We start from the raw sequence: 18478 nt of genomic DNA on the forward strand, positions 1-18478 counted from the left end.
AGGACATCTGCTTTAGACTCATACACTGTACATTGTTATAGTAAGTATACTTTTACACTGTGCTATACATTAAAAAATCAAGCATGCTGTACTTCCTGGTTAAAGTAAGGGATTTTTGAGGTAATAATTTCCATTATGAGATTTTTACCTTACCAAATTCTGAATCTAATCTGTATGAAAACTTCGACTATATTGTACTTATATAAAACTCAACTTTTTCAGAAACTACACCAAAGATCCTAAAACTCTGATGACAGCTGCATTTATTTAGAAAATGATAATTATGTGAATACTTATTTATACAGGATTTTTTTTTTTAAAGAGGCTTTTTTTTTTTTTATTTGTTTGCTTGTTTTTGTTTATACATGCACTGGGTACAGTCAGAAGCGCGGGAGGGTGAGAGAATTCACCAGAGCCAGAGCAGGGAGCAGAGCAGGCAGAAGGACCGAAGCACACTGCTGAGGGGAGCAGCGGGAGGCAGGAGAGGTCTGCGCGCCATGTGGGACCCTCCTCCGGTGGCCAGGGAGCAGCCGGGGATAGAAACGGCGCCGTGGAGGCTGCGGGCAGCTTCGCAACCCAGCGCTCAACCACTGCGCCACTGGGGAGGCCCTATACAGGATTTTTTTGGTCACATTCCAGTGAAACCTCTTAGACTTTAGGCATGTCAAATAGAGCACTTGAGTCCCAAACTCTGCTTTGTCCTTTTGTCATGGGGTAATTAAGAAAAACTGTGGCATATTTGGACCAAGCCTATTTAGACTGAGTTGCAGCGTACACAGCTGGTTATGTTGACACAGGCTTCCTAGCTACACCACTTTACAAGTTGTCTATCTGGTCTAGACTGTGAGTTCTGTAATAGCCAACTATGCTTGCTTTGTTCACTGGTATCTCCTTAGTAGGAACTAGCACCATGTCTTGCACACAAAACACTCAAATATTTGAACTAAACAAATACATTTTAGCACACATTTTCTCTTAAAATGATTTATTCAAAAATAGTTATAGTGTAACAGGACTCTGATAACAGTATAATAAAGAAATACATTCAATAGTATTGAAGTAAATCTACATAAAACATCTAATTTCATTATGGTATAATTAAAATACCTGAAATGGCACATATCTCTTAATTCAAGCCAATATATTGACTTTGTAATTTAAAAGACCAGCCTACTTTAATCCTTAAGAAGTCCATTGTTCCTCTTTGCTTTTACTTGCTTTAAACCATGTGTCTAAGTCTAGCATTTCTAAGTGCATGTACTTTAATAACTACTCATTTATGTACCCCCTGATCAGAGATACTTTGAAATGGTATGACCAACACAGAGAATGATGGAAGAACTATTATCTCCTTTAATCTGTACATAACTGCTCAATAGTTCATTTAGTAGTTTTTCTAGTAGCTTCTTAGTTTCCACTTCACCTTGTGAGCAGACTCATGAACCCTACGTTCTTTTACTTTAAATTTTTTTCAAGTTAGAGATGATCCAGATTCAAGTTGTACTTTCAACTTACTATATTGTGGCCTTGGAAAAATTAACTTATTTTGTAAACATCACTTTCTCCATTTTAAACTGGGATAACATTACTAATCTTGCAAAGATTAGAGATGTTATATAGGTTTGTGGTCTTCAGAATACACAAATATTCTATGATTGATGTTTTAAAAATCTAACCAATTCTGACAAATGTCTATCCTATTCATTTCTAGATAGTGTTCTAGACAATTTTACCTGTGAATTAGCTCTTCTTCCTAGGTTTGTCATCTGCAAATTTGTTAAATTTTACAAAGCCATTAGTAAGAATATTTGAATAGGAAAGCAGCCTTATGGTATACCATTCAAGGTTAAGAATATATTAGTAATAATATTCAATACTCTTTGGATATACAAGCCAAAAATAATTACTTACAAATTCACTCACTTATACTATTGTTTTACTTCTTACTCCATCTATGAAGATTTCAAGGCTTTACTTAAAGACAGTCTAAGTTTATTACAGTCTTTTAACTCAATAAAGTAATAAAACTAGCAACAGATAATAAACATTTCATTTAGGCAGCTAAGTGATATATAAAATTTGCATTTGAAATGCAAATTAATTTTAAGAACAATTCTCCAAAAACCAAACCAAGAAATTTACAGTCCAAAAAGTTCTGGAGATTATCTTTTTCTTTTTCTTTTTTTTTTTTTTAAAGATTTATTTATTTATTCATACAAGTACTGGGTACAGTCCGAAGCGCAGGAGGGTGAGAGAATTCACCAGAGCCAGAGCGGGGAGCAGAGCAGGCAGACTGAAGTACACTGCTGAGGGGAGCAGCGGGCGGCAGGAGAGGTCTGCACGCCATGTGGGACCCTCCTCTGGTGGCCAGGGAGCAGCCGGGGATCGAACTGGCACTGCAGAGGCTGCAGGCAGCTTCACAACCTAACACTCAACCGCTGCGCCACCAGGGAGGCCCTGGAGATTATCTTTTGAGGGAGACATAAGTGGGGAAATTAGATCTGAGTGAGTGTTTGCCACCAGCTGTAAGAAGAAAAACAAAAAACCCTTCACAATTTTCTTCATAAGAAAAAAGTGGGAAATATATTTACCAATAGGATAGAAAAGCATTGCTTCCCTGCTACCTATCAAACTCTGTAACAAACTCTTCCCCTCCAACACAACACAAATGCTAGGTGAGATGCAAGAAACGATCTTTAAATTCACAGAACTTAAAAGAAAGTAAGGGTCAAAAAAGAACTGAAAATCAAAGGGGCAAATATGAGCTGGTATTCTAGCTGTCCTGACAGAATGTGCCAATCTTATTAACCTAAGTTTCAGCTTTAACCACTAGTAGGGGACTCATGAAACTTTGAACTTGCAAAAGGCAGAGGATAGGAATTTAAAGTGCCTCTCCTCACACTTACCACAAAGAGGTGGGGGATGTTACATGGAACCTCATACCTTCAGGAAAGGGGAGTCACTCCAACATGCTGCCCACTAGCATAAGAAATAATGAAGAAGTATGTCTCTCTTGGCCTAGGAGTTGGTTGCGGTAATTTATACTATTCTTGAGGTTTGGAAATCCTAATGCCAAAACATTAAAATGAGAATAGTCTTCTGTCAGTTGATAGGCCCGGGACTTTGACAACACCGGAACCAAAACTTATTTGGGAGGAATTATTATTAATCCTGGTACTCAAGATTCCTCTTGAAATAAACTCACTTTTCACAGTGACAGAATACATAGATAAACAGAACTTGATTTAATAGAACCATTAAAGAGACTACAGGGATGTTTAAAATGTTTAGACGTGAAACGAAAAGTTAAAGAATTAGACACCATAAAACATATATAACAGGCAGATTTGGAGAGTGAAACATAGCTAGACATGAAAAGTTTTTGAAAGGAGAAACTCAATAAATAGATCATAAAATTGATGAGAATATTAATGAACTAAGGGCATCACAGAAAAACAACATAAATGAAAATACGGAAGGGCTTAAAAGAAACGAGTAATTTCAATATACATTTAAAAAATTATAACCATACTGTGTCTTTGAAATTTGTTCTCTGTAACAACTTTATTATTCAATAACATTGGATGATCTTGTTATTGAAAATTACATTTCTAAAATACTACTTTGTTTTTAACACTTATTTTTTAATGTAGCTTTACTACAGATAACGTATCTATATAATAATTTTTGAAGCTCATTTCTCCCTTTTACATGTTAATATCAAATAATTTATCACTTTATGATGTGGCAAGTAAGTTTAAGTTAAAAAAGCCACCTCAAGACTAATGGTATATTTATTTGTTCACCCTGAAGGAAAGGCTGCCAGTGGTGTCCTGCACTCCTGTCGCTTCCATTTCCAACTAATGCATCAAGTCAGTGGTTCAACTGAAAATGGTACAAGTGTAGACTTGAGGAGAAAAAAATATTTAGCCTAGACATAGAGCATTAAAGACAGTATTTTTGAAATGTGAGAGAGGAGCTATTTTTGAGACTATCAAAGCAAGTATTAAACATTTTTTAAAAATACAACCAGTAATTATATAGTAATACATTTCCAAGCCTATGGGTGAGTTAAAGATGAAAGCCAAAATAGAATTTCTAAATGTTGAATTCAAGGGTAATTCATATGCTGAAGCTCACACCCAAGCCTTCCATCCTGGGAAGAGTCGGCTGAGATTTTTGGGGTCCATGGCCTGTTGTATGAGCAAATTCACCTGTCCACCCACACTGAGCACAGTTCCTTCCTCCACTCCCTTCAGTTTCTCTTGCAGTCTCATCAAGACACGTTCAGCCACTTTGTTGAAACTCTGGTCGATACCACTAATGACAGAAACACAAGTTTTAAAAAGGTGGGACAGTTTCAAAGGGCATGAGAATAAAAAATGTGAGCAGCGACAATAGGTCCTTCCTAAAATACCAGTGCTCACCTGAGATTGCCTTTGCATTCTGGGTCATCTGCACTGGGGGTCGAGTGGAGCTCAGTTTCATCTTCTGGCCTCTGCTGTAAATATAAAGCTTTCAAAGGATTCATGGTCCAATCAAAGAGAGGATCATACAGGAGGACCTAAATAGAGAGAACTTGTATCAGAAGAACAGTGTGATGATGTATTTAGAAATAGTAGATCAGTATTATAAAAACTAGAGGTCCAGAGCTGTGTGGAGATTTCTGGACCTACTAAACATAGAGCTTCCATATGATCCAGCAATTCCACTCCTAGGTATTTACCCAAAGGACACAGAAACATCAATTCCAAAGAGCACCTGCACTCCTATGTTTATAGCAGCACTGTTTACAATAGCTAAGCTTTGGAAACAACCCAAATGCCCAAAAATAGATGACTGGATCAAGAAGATGTGGTACATATATACCATGGAATATTACTCAGCATTCAAAAAAGATAAACACATGCAATTTGCAGCAACATGGATGGCGCTGGAAGGGATCATGCTCAGCGAAATAAGCCAAAAAGAAAAAGAAAAATACCGGATGGTCTCACTCATAGCAGGAATCTAGAAAACTTAAATAAGGGACCAGGAAAATGAATATAAGAAAGTGAAAATCAAAATCAACAAAAACTATGAACCAGAGACACTTTTTGGGGGGTGGGGGGCGGGAGGGGAAGGATTGGGGTCAGAATGGGGCGTTTGCAATTGTATGGGGGAATATAAAAATAAAAAAAAAAAAAAAAAAAAAAAAAAAAAAAAAAAATAAATTCAAAAAAAAAAAGTGAGATGACCAGGACAAAAAGGAAAAATAAAATTGTTTTCTCCTTAAAAAAAAAAAAAAAAAAACTAGAGGTCCATTCCATGGTAAAAAAAAAAAAAAAAAAAAACAACGCATGTCTCCTTGTGGAGGGAACTATATTAGCACAGGATTCTGGGCTTCTTATCCATTCTGAATTCATTCTTCCTCCATGGTTGGGGGTGACATCTCCTGACCTATGTGTCCTGACTGGGTGAAACTATTCTATTAAAAGGAAATACACACTAATCACTTCTTTCATCTCCTCTTGAAGAGTGCAGACAGGTAAAATCATTTGCAGGCTTTGCAGGTCAAGTTTTCCAACAGCTGGGCTGTGCCAAAGTATAGATTAGGTTATGGGAGTTGAAAACATTAGCAATAGCCTATTTGGACCTCATTCCTAAGCCATGTTCATAACCTGCCATAGTGATGTCTATACTGTTTCTAAGATTCCTTCTTTTTTCTCTGTTACCAGTTTGGGTGAGGAGAAAGACTCTCGTGTACTGAAAACGCCTCAAAAACCAAGGTCTAGAGCCCTATCTGTGATATTGAATATATATGTGAGTAGAATTTGAGTACCAAAATAACTTGCACATCCAGAGGAAGTGGTTTTAGGTCTTAAATCTTAGTGAGGTCATGAGGGATCTTGACCCTGACAGTCCAGAACAGCTGGTGTTTATAGATTTTTTTTTTTTTTTAAGAGGACTTAGTAAATGCTTGCCATGCAGATTTTAGTTGTAAGTGAAGACTGAACTCTAGGGAAAGAATGAGGTTCGAGAGGCATTCAAATAGTAAATCTTCTGATGCCCTGAAGGAACTAACATTTTCTACTGAGTGTTGACTCAGGATACACCTCCTAAGGACTCCCTAATCTACCCAGGTATAAAAAATGATTCTGAGAATGAGCAGCATGAAATACTGGGTAATATGTTAAACTTCTTTGGCTCTTAAGTTAATTTGCTAAGTTTGGACTCTTAATTGTAAAGAAGGATAATTTTATTATTTTTACTCCTTAATTTGTATTGACATAATGTGGTTTACAACATTGTATATGATTTGAGGGTACAGGATCACACCTTTTCAGATGTATGTTACAACACCAAACCCATCACCAAAACACCCAGAATCCTCCACAATAGACCTTTAGATCCCCTCCTCTGTTTGCTCCACTTCTGATAGCTTCAAATTAGTCAGATTTATAGGATTTATTTTGTTTAGTGTCTCTGTATTCTACATACAAGTGAAATCATCTGTTGTTTGTCTTTTTCCTTCTTATTTCTCTTAACCCTTTCCAGTTCCATCCACATTGTTGCAAGTGACAAGATTTCATCTCTTATAGCTGAGTAGTATTCCATTGTGTATATGCACATCTTCTTAATCAACTCATCTGTACTTGAGCACTTAGGTTGTTTTCCTAACGGCTATTGTGAATAGTGCTGAAATGAACATACGAGTACACACATCCCTTCACATTAGTGTTTTTGCATTTTCTTGGATAAATACAAAGGTGTGGAACTGCTGAATCATATAGTACGTCTATTTTTATTATTCTGGTGCCTTCTATTGTTTTCCATAGGGGATGGACCAGTCTGTATTCCCACCGACACTGTACAAGGGCTCCTTTTTATTCACACCCTCAACATTCGTTTGTCTGGATATGGACCATTCTCACAGGAGTGAGATGGTTATCTCATATGGTTTTGGTTTGCTTTTGCCTCATGATAAATATGGTATTGAATATTTTTTCATATGTCTGTTATCCATCTGTTTTTCTTCTTTGGAGAAGTGTCTATTTAGCATTTCTGCCCATTTTTTTGATTGGGTCTTTTGTTTTCTTATTGTTGAATTATATGAGTTCTTTTTAGGTCTTCCGCAGGATTTCTTTTCATCTTAACGAGTTTCTTTTGATATTCGAAACTATTCAGCTTTTATATTCCTTGCCATTGAAGTCAAGCCCCCAAAGATATCACTGAAGACAATGTTATAGCATGTTTTGCCTATGTTTTCTTCTATTATTTTCTGGTTTCTGGTCTCACATCCAAGTTTTTAAATCCATTTTGTGTATAGTGTGAGAAGTGGTCTAGTTTCTTTTTTTTTGCTTAGAGCTGTCCAGTTTTCCCAACACCATTTGTTGAAGAGATTTTCCTTTCTCTTACTGGCTCCTCTGTTTGTAAATTCATATAAATGTTGTTTATTTCTGGGCTCTAAATTCTAAAAAAGACATATTATTCAGTGTGTCTATTTTATTCTACTACCATGCTGTTTTGATTACCAAAGCCTTGAGTATAGTTTGAAATCTGGGAATGTGATACTTCCATTCCTCTTTTTTTTTGCCAACATAGCTTTAATTATTTAGGGTCTTTTGTGGTTCCATATGAAATTTCATAATATTTGCTCTGTTTCTTTGAAGAATTCCATTAAAATTTTAATAGAGATTGCACTGAATCTATATTGCTTTGGATAACACAGACATTTTAACTATGTTAACCTTCCAATCTGTGAGCATGGAGTATCTTTTCATCTCTCTGAGTCATCTTCTATTTCTTTTAGCAATTCCCTATAGTTTTCATTGAATAGATCTTTCACCACCTTTGTTGGGTTTATTCCTAAGTATTTAATATTTTTTGATGATACTGGTACCTAACCTTAAAGGGAAAGTTTTCAATTTTTCACCACTGAATATGGTGGTAGCTGTGGGCTTGTCATATGTTATATTGAGGTGTGTTCCTTCCATTCCCATTTACTAAGAGTTTTATCATAAATGGATGCTTAATATTTTCAAATGCCTTCCTTGGATCTATTAATATGATATGATTTTTGTCTTTCCTTTTGTTGATATGGTGAAATACACTGATTGATTTGCATATGTTGAACTACCTTTGCATCCCAGGAAAAAAGCCCATTTGGTCATGATGTATGAATCCCTTTAATTGTTGGATTCAGTTTGCTGTTTGTTATGGATTCTTATATCTATGTTTATTAAGAATATGGTCTGCAGTTTTCTCTTTTTGTCATTATTGGTTTTTGAGAAAAGAACTATGTTGGCTTCATAAAATGTGCTTAGGAACAGTCCTTCTTCCTCAATTCTCACTTGAGTAAAGCTAACATCACAACCACTAGAAATGTGACTTCTTTTCCTTTCTGCCCTGATCAACATGAGGCAGTGGTGTGATTACAAGTGTTTGCTCTGCTGGCCCAAGCCCTCACTTAGTAGGCTGTCTTAAATTTAAAACAGCAGAGAGGTATTGCATGTGAACCAGCAGTCAGCCTGCCATGTTCCTGCCTGCTGATACTTTGATCTCCATGTGTCTGACTATAAGCTTCTGAACCTGGGCAGGGGAAAAGGAGCTATAATTTACTGTTTTTTCTTAAAATCCCAATTGGAAACCATTCTGAAAACATACCATGTCAGGTATCTAAGGTGTGAAAGTATTGATTTATGTATTGAAAACTAATATATAATTCTGTAACATTTCAAGAAACTTGAGGGGACCGAAGGCTCTTCTAAAGCAATAATCACTGACGTGTGCAATATCCTCGCTCCTGCTGCCCAGAATTGTCACATTAAAATGAAACACAGATCCTCAAATTGGTGACTGTGTAACAAAAAAATCTATATCAGCTAGAGAAATAAAAGGTTTCTTTATATTTTACCTCTACAATGGTTAACAAAGTTTCCTGAGAGTTTCTCATAACTTCCATGGTTTTCTCACAGCATCTACAATCAAACACATTATAAATATGAATTTGTTGTGCATCAACATTTTCACCCTGTCTTTACCTACATATATTCATATGTAATGTGCTGAGACTATTCATTAGTAATTCTCTTATTAACATTTCAACGAGCATAGTACTTGGCAGAGCGGGTTTTCAGTAGATACTTCTAAAATGCAAAATATATGTGTGAATATCTTATTTATAAAAATAACCACAATACTATTATAAAAAACTCTTTTAGTTTTGATGATAGTGCAATTATAAGTTTACTTTCATTAGAATGTGCTTCATTAAAAGTGCTGGGGAGGGCCTCCCTGGTGGTGCAGCGGTTGAGCACTGGGTTGCAAAGCTGCCAGCATCCTCTGCAGCACCAGTTCGATCCCCAGCTGCTCCCCAGCCACCGGAGGAGGGTCCCACATGGCCCGCAGACCTCTCCTGCCACCCGCTGCTCCCCTCAGCAATGAGCTTCGGTCCTTCTGCCTGCTGTGCTCCCTGCTCTGGCTCTGGTGAATTCTCTCACCCTCCGGCGCTTCTGACTGTACCCAGTGCTTATATAAATAATATTAAAAAAAAAAAAAAAAGTGCTGGGGAAACAACAGGCAACTGCGAGTTCCTTTTGCTGACATTTGTACTAGATCATAACCTCCTTTAGGATAGTTTATATCCTCAACAATAAGAACCCAACAGGAGCTTGATTCAGTAAACTGAAGTGGGCTGTTCCAGAGTAGGTTAGAGTAACTGTGTGTATGTTATATTGGTTAGGTCCTGTGTGGCCTGAGAAAAGGAAATACCCTTCCTTAATACCCTTTATACCCAGGGTCTTTTTATAGTATTCATAAAGCACTGGGATATAATTCTAGTAATGAACTCTGTAATCTAGAAAAATCCATAGTCCAAATAATTTTGACACCACATCATCTGTCCTACCTTACCGTATATCTATCACTCACCTTCTGAAAACACCTTCAACACCAGTAATACCCATCCCATCCACAATATCTCTGGTGAGTCTAAAAGGGACTGTCTCAGGAGTAGGAAGGATTTTACCCTGTTCAAAAGCAACTCCTAAAGTAAAAAATACAGGAAGATTAGGTTTCATAGCTAATTTACTTTCCTCCCAAGCGGTACTTGCAGAGGCAAAATTCATTTGTCACCTCTTGTCTAGCAGTACTGAAACACATAGGTGTTTATTCTGTTTCTCTTCTGCCTGCCTTCATTATCTCCACCATTGTCTAAGAAATCCACTACAAATTCAAGAAATTTAACTAAATGTTGGCATTATTACAGAATTCTAGATTAAGGAATGGTTTTCAAAAATAAATAGTAATAGGTAGAAATGTCTGTTCATGACTTTTGCCCATTAATAGCTGGATTGTTTTTGCTTTTGTACTATTGAATTTTGAGAGTTCTATGGACTATGCTTTTGGTGTCAAGACTGAAAACTGTCTAGCCCTAGCTGCTGAAGATTTTCTCATGTATTTTTAACTGTTTTCAGTTTGAAAAGGTTCTACTCTTCTGTCTTAATGTTCACTGACTCTTGTATCTCCTCATTCTGCTGTTAAGCCTACCCATTGAGTTTTCAAATTTTAATTACTATATTTTTCTGTTCCAAAATTTTTACTTGGTTCTCTTTTACATTCCTATTTCTATGCTGAGACATACCATATTTTCATTTATTTCAAGAATGCCTTGAAGCATTTTTATGATGGTTGCTTTAAAATCTTCATCAGGTAATTCTAATATCTCTCTCCTTTCAATGTTGACATTTATTACCATATTTCATTCAATTTGAGATTTTCCTGGTTGACAAATGACTTTCAATTCAGATCTGACCCTCTTGGATATTATGTTATTAGACTCTGGATTTTAATTAATTTCTTTTCTTGCTGACTTTGGAAGTCACCACCTTGCTACTGCCCAGTGGTGATGGAAGACAAGGTTCCCCTTTGGCCTCCACTGACATCCAAGGAGAAAGGGGGCATCTTGGTACAGCTTGTGAGGCTTCCCATGTGGATACCACAGGGAGAGGTGGGGGAAGTTAAAAAGAGACTAGAAAAAATACAGGAGGTAAGAGGCATAGATGATACAGTTGCACTGTCCAACATACTGTTATTAGAGTCCCAGAGAGTGATGGGAGAATCTGAGTGGGTCCTATGACACAACTTTGGCTAAGAGAATAGTGTGTGAGTGATACTGGCCAGTTTTAGGCCTTGTCTTTAATTTCTACTTCCTTCCTCTTGGAGTCCTGACATGCTATGTAAAAAGTCCAGATGACTGCTAGACAGATCACATTTAGGAACAGTGAAACAACAAACATGTATTTTAAAAGTTGGAAACTCCAGCTGAGTTTTCAGATGACTCCAGACTCCACTGCTGACTGTAACTGCATGAAGGATCCTACTTGAGAATTTCCCAGCTGAACTCAGTCAAACTCACAGGCCATGAGATAATTATAATGGTTTTAAGCTATTACATTTGGGATGGCTTGTTATACTGCAACAGATAACCAAAGAGCTACATACAGAAAACTATACAGATCATCCCAGCTATCAAAACTTCAGTTAGTTCTGAATTTTTAAGAGATTAAAGTTGAAACTCTTAACCTGGCTTTTGACAGTTTAATATAACAAAATTATCTACAAACTTCTCAACTACATGAAAACTTTACTCCAATCACAGTTAATGTCTAACATTTCTATAACTTGCTCTGTCTTCATTATTCCTCCTTGCATATCTGCTCTGTCTCCTATCTCAACTATCCAACATTTATTTAGACCTGGCACAAAGGTCACCTTTTCTGGTGTCACCCATGATCCCAGGCAGTGAGCCACTCCCTGCAGCATCACTGTTTCTATACTTTCCTTAAAAACAACATTCATTGCTTTGATGTGTCTCTATCACACTTGTAATATCCTGGCAGGTAAGCAACATTCCAAACCAAATATTTATTAGATAGAACAAAGATATCTATCTTTTATTACTTACCTAAATCTATATGTACAAGTTCCGCTGACTGCTCATTAATCAAAATATTCTGCACATGTCTATCACCAAGTCCAAGTATGTAGCCAACTGGAAAGAAGAACAACCCCAAATCACTGAGTTTATCTATTTCTAAAACATATTTAGCCACAGTTTCAACTAAACACACCTATTCTATATTAAATTTTGAGTATTTAAGACTAAAGGGAAATATGTATGTACCTATTCTGTGTTTAAGCCAAATCTTGCCAGCTATTTTCATGCATACTACATTTTATTCAATTCCTCAGGTATATATCCAGGAAAAACTGCATTTCCATTTTTTAACACAATGACATGCCTTGAAATGCCTTTAATAAGAGGAAAAACATACTGGCTAGGAAGTCAGGATGCTGGGGAGCTGGGTAACCAGGTCGACTTTATAAATGAAGTTACTTGAATCACAGGAGTGATTCTCACTGTGAGAAAGTTTTCATAATTACCCAGGAATCTTTCCAAACATACATGCCCTACCTTGCTAGGATATGGTGCCTAAGTGATGGAGGACGTCCTTTTTAGTTTGAAACTAATAAACTAAAATCTCTCTGATGTTTCTGTTAGTTTTCATTCTCTAGAATTTTGTTAGTTGTCCTATATAGCTATTCCATCCTCTTAGAAATTAAAAAAAGGCAAAATATATGTTGTACATCGAATTCTTAAATACACTGAATACTCATGATTTCTATAACACAGAATATAATCTCAGTGTAAAAAAGGTGGTAATATCACAGTATTATAGATGTTCTATGCAAAAGAACAATAGGTAAAGGAAATAAATGGAGTTAGCATGGGTTTTACTAATTTCCAAAGAAAATCTCAAAAAGTAATATATTGAGGGAAGAGAAAATAAGCCATCTTCATTACTAAACAAAGAAGAACCAATCTGCTCTTCTATAAAAGCTAAGAGCTGCAGTTAGAAGTTAAGAATTAGGATGAACAAGAAACACAATGATCTAATGATGAAATTGGTTTAACTACCACCATTGCCTCCCTGCAACTCAGAATATAGAAAAGTACTGAAATGAATAAAATGTAAGAAAATTACCAATTGAAGAAGTAGCCACACTGCGAGTGTAAGCCAGTCGTTTCTCAAACCAAACAGCCGGGTCCAAGAATTTTTCCATAAAGAAGTAACGGAAAACTGGTTTAAAATTTTGGCAAATATTCATGAAGATTTCATGTTTCTCTTCAAAAGATCTCTTTTGTACATCCTGTAAATCAATCACAAATAAAAAATTATTCTCAATATTGTGTTTAATTCAACTAATAAAAGTTCCTTTATGGAAAATATAAGAGCTGTAGAAGCAATGAAAAGACAAACGAGACATTATCTCTACTCACATAAAGCTAACAGTCTAGTCAGGGAAGCAATTACAGTCCCTGTAGGAATTTCATAGTAACCCTATGGGAAGGCAGCATTCTCAAATCTGTCCATCAACATCTTCTCACTATGTAACATTTTCTTGAAGCACAATTTATGTACTTAACAGATTCCACCCTCTGATGACTTCCAAACCTTTATTAGCACAGATATCTGTAGTAAGCTCCAGGTTGATGTGATTCTTCACCTGCCCCACTCAACACATTCATTTGGATCACTTCCCTATTCAAACTAATGCACCTCTCCTCTTTGGCAGGTCTGCGTTTCTTCAACACATAGACAGCCTCTCCATTGCCTCTGACACGCCAACCAGAAAACCAAGAAGTTATGATTTTTTTTTTCTAACAACCCTACTTCTAACCAACAAATTCAATCTATTCTCTCTCCTTAATATTTCTCATACATACCACCTATTCTCCATTCCCACTGTTATCCTTCTTAGTCCAAGCCTCCTGTCTCATGCCTTAGTTCACTTTCTCAAAAATATAACCCATAGTGCTGTCAGAATTATCTTTCTGAAATGCAAATCTGATATCACTATCCTTCTCAAGGGTATTTGACAACCAACAGGATGAAGTACAAACCTAATAGCATTTCATAAGATAACCCTCTATTTGTTGATCCACTGCTCTCCAGCCTCATCTATTTATTCCTCAAAGGCTACGCCTGTGCTCTCATTAACTGCCTATGTAGGCCTCCTTTCTTTCGCAAAGAAGCTCCTTGTGCTTGGAAAACCAATTAATTTACAAAACTCCTTGCAAACACCATTTCCTTTATGAAACCCTTCTTGAATTAAATTTTCTCCATTCCACCTCATCCCAGATAGTGCTAACCACTTCCTCTTCTATGCCTACACTACACCTTCTGTACCCTAGATGCTGTCTATCACACGCTCTCCTCATACATATGCTTTACCACACATTTTTAAAAACATGGAACATACAGCAAAATAAAAGGAAAGGTGTAGGGGACAGGAATGAGCACTGTGCAGGTTCTCTAATCCAGCAGACAGGTGAAGGAGGAAAGTGTCCTGGAGACCTTGGTGGCTTTTGCAGGCTTTTATTGGGATTACCAGGTACACGGCAGGCAGGGGTGCTGGGGGGCCAGAAGGCTGGCAGGCCTCCCAGCCCCCAACAAGTCTTCACTCTGTCTGGGCTCTCCGGCATTCTCTGGTGGTCTCTGCTGCTCTGCTTCTGTCTCGGCTTCTGTTGGCGTCCCCGTGACGCCACCCTTGAAAGTGCAGTATGAGCCCAGGTGAATCCTATCTACGCATGCCCACACCCTACTTCAGGTGCCCGCCATCAGGCATGCATTCGGGATCACAGGGTTCCGTCATCTATCCTAATGGTGGGAGGGCAGAAAAGCCTGATACTTTTTACCTTACCCTACAAAAGGTAAATGGACTTTACAGTTGGACAGACAAGGCTCAAACCCTTAGTCTACTGTTTATAATGTTATAGACCTTGGGCAAATTAAATTCTCTGAACTTTTTCATCTTAAAATGGGCTACTCTCCGGTGGCGCAGTGGTTGAGCACTGGGCTGCAAAGCTGCCTGCAGCCTCTGCACCGCCGGTTCAATCCTGGCTGCCAGCGAAGGTCCCACATGGCGCGCAGACCTCTCCTGCCGCGCCAGCTGCTCCCCTCAGCAGTGTACTTCGTCAGTCTGCCTGTTCTGTTCCCCGCTCTGGCTCTGGTGAATTCTCTCACCCTCCCGCGCTTCTGACCGTACCCAGTGCTTGTATAAATAAATAAATCCTTAAAAAGGAGAAAATATGTGCTAAGTACTAGTTCATTAGTCATGTTAATGAAGTATCAGCATAGTACTGGTAGAAGGCATTGTAGGGTAAGGAAAAATGTCAGGCTTTTCTGCCCTCCCGCCATCAGGATAGATGATGGATCCTTGCATTCTGAATGCATGCCTGATGGCGGGCACCTGGAATTAGGGTGTGGGCATAGGTAGATGGGATTCACCTGGGCTAAGACTGGGCTTTTAAGGACAGCGTCATGAGGATGCCAGTAGAAGCCGAGAGAGAAGCAAGAGCAGCAGAAGCCGAGAGAAGGCCGTGTACCTGATACACGTGCCTGCCGTGTACCTGGTAATCCCAATAAAAGACCTGCAAAAAACCACTGAGGACTCTGACTCCTGCTTCACCTGGTCTGCTGGATCATAGAAAACCTGCACTGTGTCTGTTCCTGCCCTTTACAGGCATTCAGTAAATGCTGCTGAGTAGGTGAATGAATGTCAGACCCAAATGGCAAGTGTGATGTGGCAAATGTCTTAGGTCTCTTTGTCTTAAAAATTCTCTTAATCTGTTTTAAGATTTAAATTACCCTAAAGTAGAAACAAATTGGCATACATTGAATAATTTTAAATTTCTCATCTGACAACAGCTGACACCTTAGTTTTAAAACCTTCCTTTTTCACTCATATACACTTTCATTCTTGTGAGATTACTTTCTTTTACTTAGACACCTGATATGCCTTTTGTACTCTGATTTTGCTAAGTCATCTTACTAAGTTTTTAATGATCTTGGAATAACATAATTTTGAGAGGAAACTCACCATCATCTTCTTTTGGCATTGGTAAGCACTGAAATCGTTTGGCCTGTATCTTTTGTGGGCACCATCCTCATTGTTAACAAGAAATTCACCAATAGGGACCGTTCCTGTGCACCACTCGAGAACGCCACTTCGCTGAGACAGAGGAACCACCTGAAATTACAGATTAATTACCTTTTGATTATAGAAAGGCATGATAGAGCATCTGACAATCATTCAAAGTCAATGTGAAACATTTTCTCTAGTTGTATGAACTACTCCTCTGTTCAAAGGAGACGAAATTCTGGTGAGGAAACCAACTGAAGATAAATTTAGATTTAGGATTTTCCAGTCTGCTTCTTAGACTTCTGAGAACCTGCTCCATAATTGCATGAATGGCCAGTCCTCTCTGAAGTTAATGATACTCAGCTTCATCTGTGATTAAGTCACACCTAGTCTGTACCTTTTAAGAGGAATTACTCTACGTTTTTACTTTCATTATCAATCCAATTTGAAGAATTTCACTTTGAAAAATACTGCGTGTGCTGTCAATTTTAATATACCTTAAAAATTGAGAGTACAAGTATTCTTAATAGCTTCAGCACGAGGAAATGCATTTCTAAACATAAAATGAGCCATTTCACCGGAAGGTTTAGAAAATAATGACATTATAAACATACATAATATAGAAAATGATACAAATAAGCACCTTTTTATCCACTAAACAAATTTATCAAATTTACAACTTTCTCTTATTTGCTGGGAAAGAGATGAAGCTCCTTTTGTGCCCCTTATTGACCTAAGACCCCTTCCCACTCTAAAGATGACTAACTTACTCATCAAGCTTCCCTCTAGTACCTCCTAGAACTTTAAAGTTAAGCACAACCTGCTCAAAATACAAATAACACAACTTTCACACCTTGGAGTAATCTCAAAATAACAGATCTACTGGCCAGTGCTGTAATTCTTTGCAAAAAAGCCAAGCAAACCTGAATTCTCATGTTCAGAGATGACCCTTTAATATTTAAATGTATAACATTAAAATAACTCAATTACTTAGTTGGTAATTTAATTCTGCACAAAAATTAGATATTAAGAAGTCGTAAGGTAGGTGTGGAAGTTTAGTAATTTCTGCCTTCAAAATATTCTAGGCCAAGGCCTTCTCTCTCTTCTGTGCTTTATAGCAGTGAATTCTGGAGGCTCAACTGTTTATCTGCTTGGATATCTTAGCTGCTTTCTGATAAAATTAGGAGGGTTTCCTATAGCCCATAATTTCTGTAACCCATTGTGGCCCAATTCATCAGCTATCACCTTTCCTACCTACAAGACTGGCATTTAGACCATAAAAAACTTTCATTTACACTGTACCCCTTCTAAGATCTTCTCAACAATCACTAAATTATCTGCCAGATAAGAAACTGTTATAGCTCATCAACTTTGTCCTACAACTAAGCTAGATTAACAGACAGCAAAGGAACTAGACCAGTGAGTCTCATACTGTGATCAGTCCTTGAACCACAGCTGCACAGTTATCACTTGGTGTCTTGTTAGCATTCTCAAGTGTATTCTCAGTACTGTCCTAGTATTAGACATTTTAAGGGGCCTCCCTGGTGGCACAAGGGGTTAAGCACCGCAATGTGAAGCAATCCGCAGCCTCTGCAGCACGAGTTCGATCCCCGGCCGTCCAGGAAGCAGCCCACATGGCACAGCAGACCTCTCCTGTCTCGCCCGCTGCTCCCCTCAGCAGTGTATTTTCAGTCTGCCTGACTGTTCTGCTCCCTGCTCTGTCTCTGGTGAATCCTCTCACCTCCCGCATCTCTGGCCTGTACCCCAGCTCTTGTATGCATAAATAAATAAATCTTTAAAAAAAAAAGAAATTTTAAGAACAGGACTCAGTAATCTGTTTTAATAAGCTCTCCAAGTGATTATGTAAAACTTCTGTTTTCAATTATAAAAGTCTAAATAAGAATTTTGAAGAATAACTATTTTTCCCATTCCTCTAACAATTTTGTTTTTTTCTATTTAACAACTATTTCTATAATAAAAAAATATTTTGGAAACTTGGAATATATAAAAATGCAGATGTTACCCACAATCTCATACCTGAGATAGCACCATTTTTAGGCTTATTCAGGAACTTTTAAAGAGTCATAGTTATAGGTTCAATTCTTATAAATATACACTTAGATATCTGCTTTGGCTACTGATTCTGTTTTATCTGTTCTTATGCCATGACACACCATCTTCATTACTAAAGCTTTACTACTTGTTTTAGTATGATGGATTAAAGTGCATTCTTGCCTATTTTTTTCAAAGACATTTTAGTCATTCCCATCAAAACATTTTTCAAGACAAACTTTTAGATCATTTTTCAAATGAGAAAAAATTTGATTAGATTTCATAATTTGAAATGAGCTGACATTTTCAATGTCTCCCTACTTAAGACATGGTATTTCTCTTTTATCCTAGTTTCCATTTACTCTTATTTTGGTTATATTTTGGTAATTTTTTTCATGCACTCTTGCATGTTTCTTGTTACTATTACTCCTAAGCAATTTATTCATGTAAGTTACTT

General features: G+C 37.4%; 1 protein-coding gene across 4 annotated transcripts in view; it reads right to left on the minus strand.

The window, feature by feature from the left end:
- Positions 1–980: 980 nt before the first annotated feature.
- ATM (ATM serine/threonine kinase) overlaps positions 981–18478 on the minus strand; it is a 107765-nt gene continuing 90267 nt past the window's right edge. For all 4 annotated transcript variants that reach the window (XM_054693233.1, XM_037505679.2, XM_054693232.1 and 1 more), the window contains 7 exons: positions 15928–16077; positions 13029–13194; positions 11948–12034; positions 9913–10027; positions 8897–8960; positions 4428–4564; positions 981–4320 (listed from right to left, as the gene is read on the minus strand). In XM_054693233.1, coding sequence (XP_054549208.1) covers positions 4137–4320; positions 4428–4564; positions 8897–8960; positions 9913–10027; positions 11948–12034; positions 13029–13194; positions 15928–16077 — 903 coding nt within the window. In that variant the 3' untranslated portion in view covers positions 981–4136. The remainder of the gene's footprint in view (positions 4321–4427; positions 4565–8896; positions 8961–9912; positions 10028–11947; positions 12035–13028; positions 13195–15927; positions 16078–18478) is intronic.

Source organism: Talpa occidentalis, unplaced genomic scaffold (assembly GCF_014898055.3).
Source record: "Talpa occidentalis isolate TD23 unplaced genomic scaffold, MPIMG_talOcc4v2.1 talOcc4.12, whole genome shotgun sequence".
Lineage (NCBI taxonomy): Eukaryota > Metazoa > Chordata > Mammalia > Eulipotyphla > Talpidae > Talpa > Talpa occidentalis.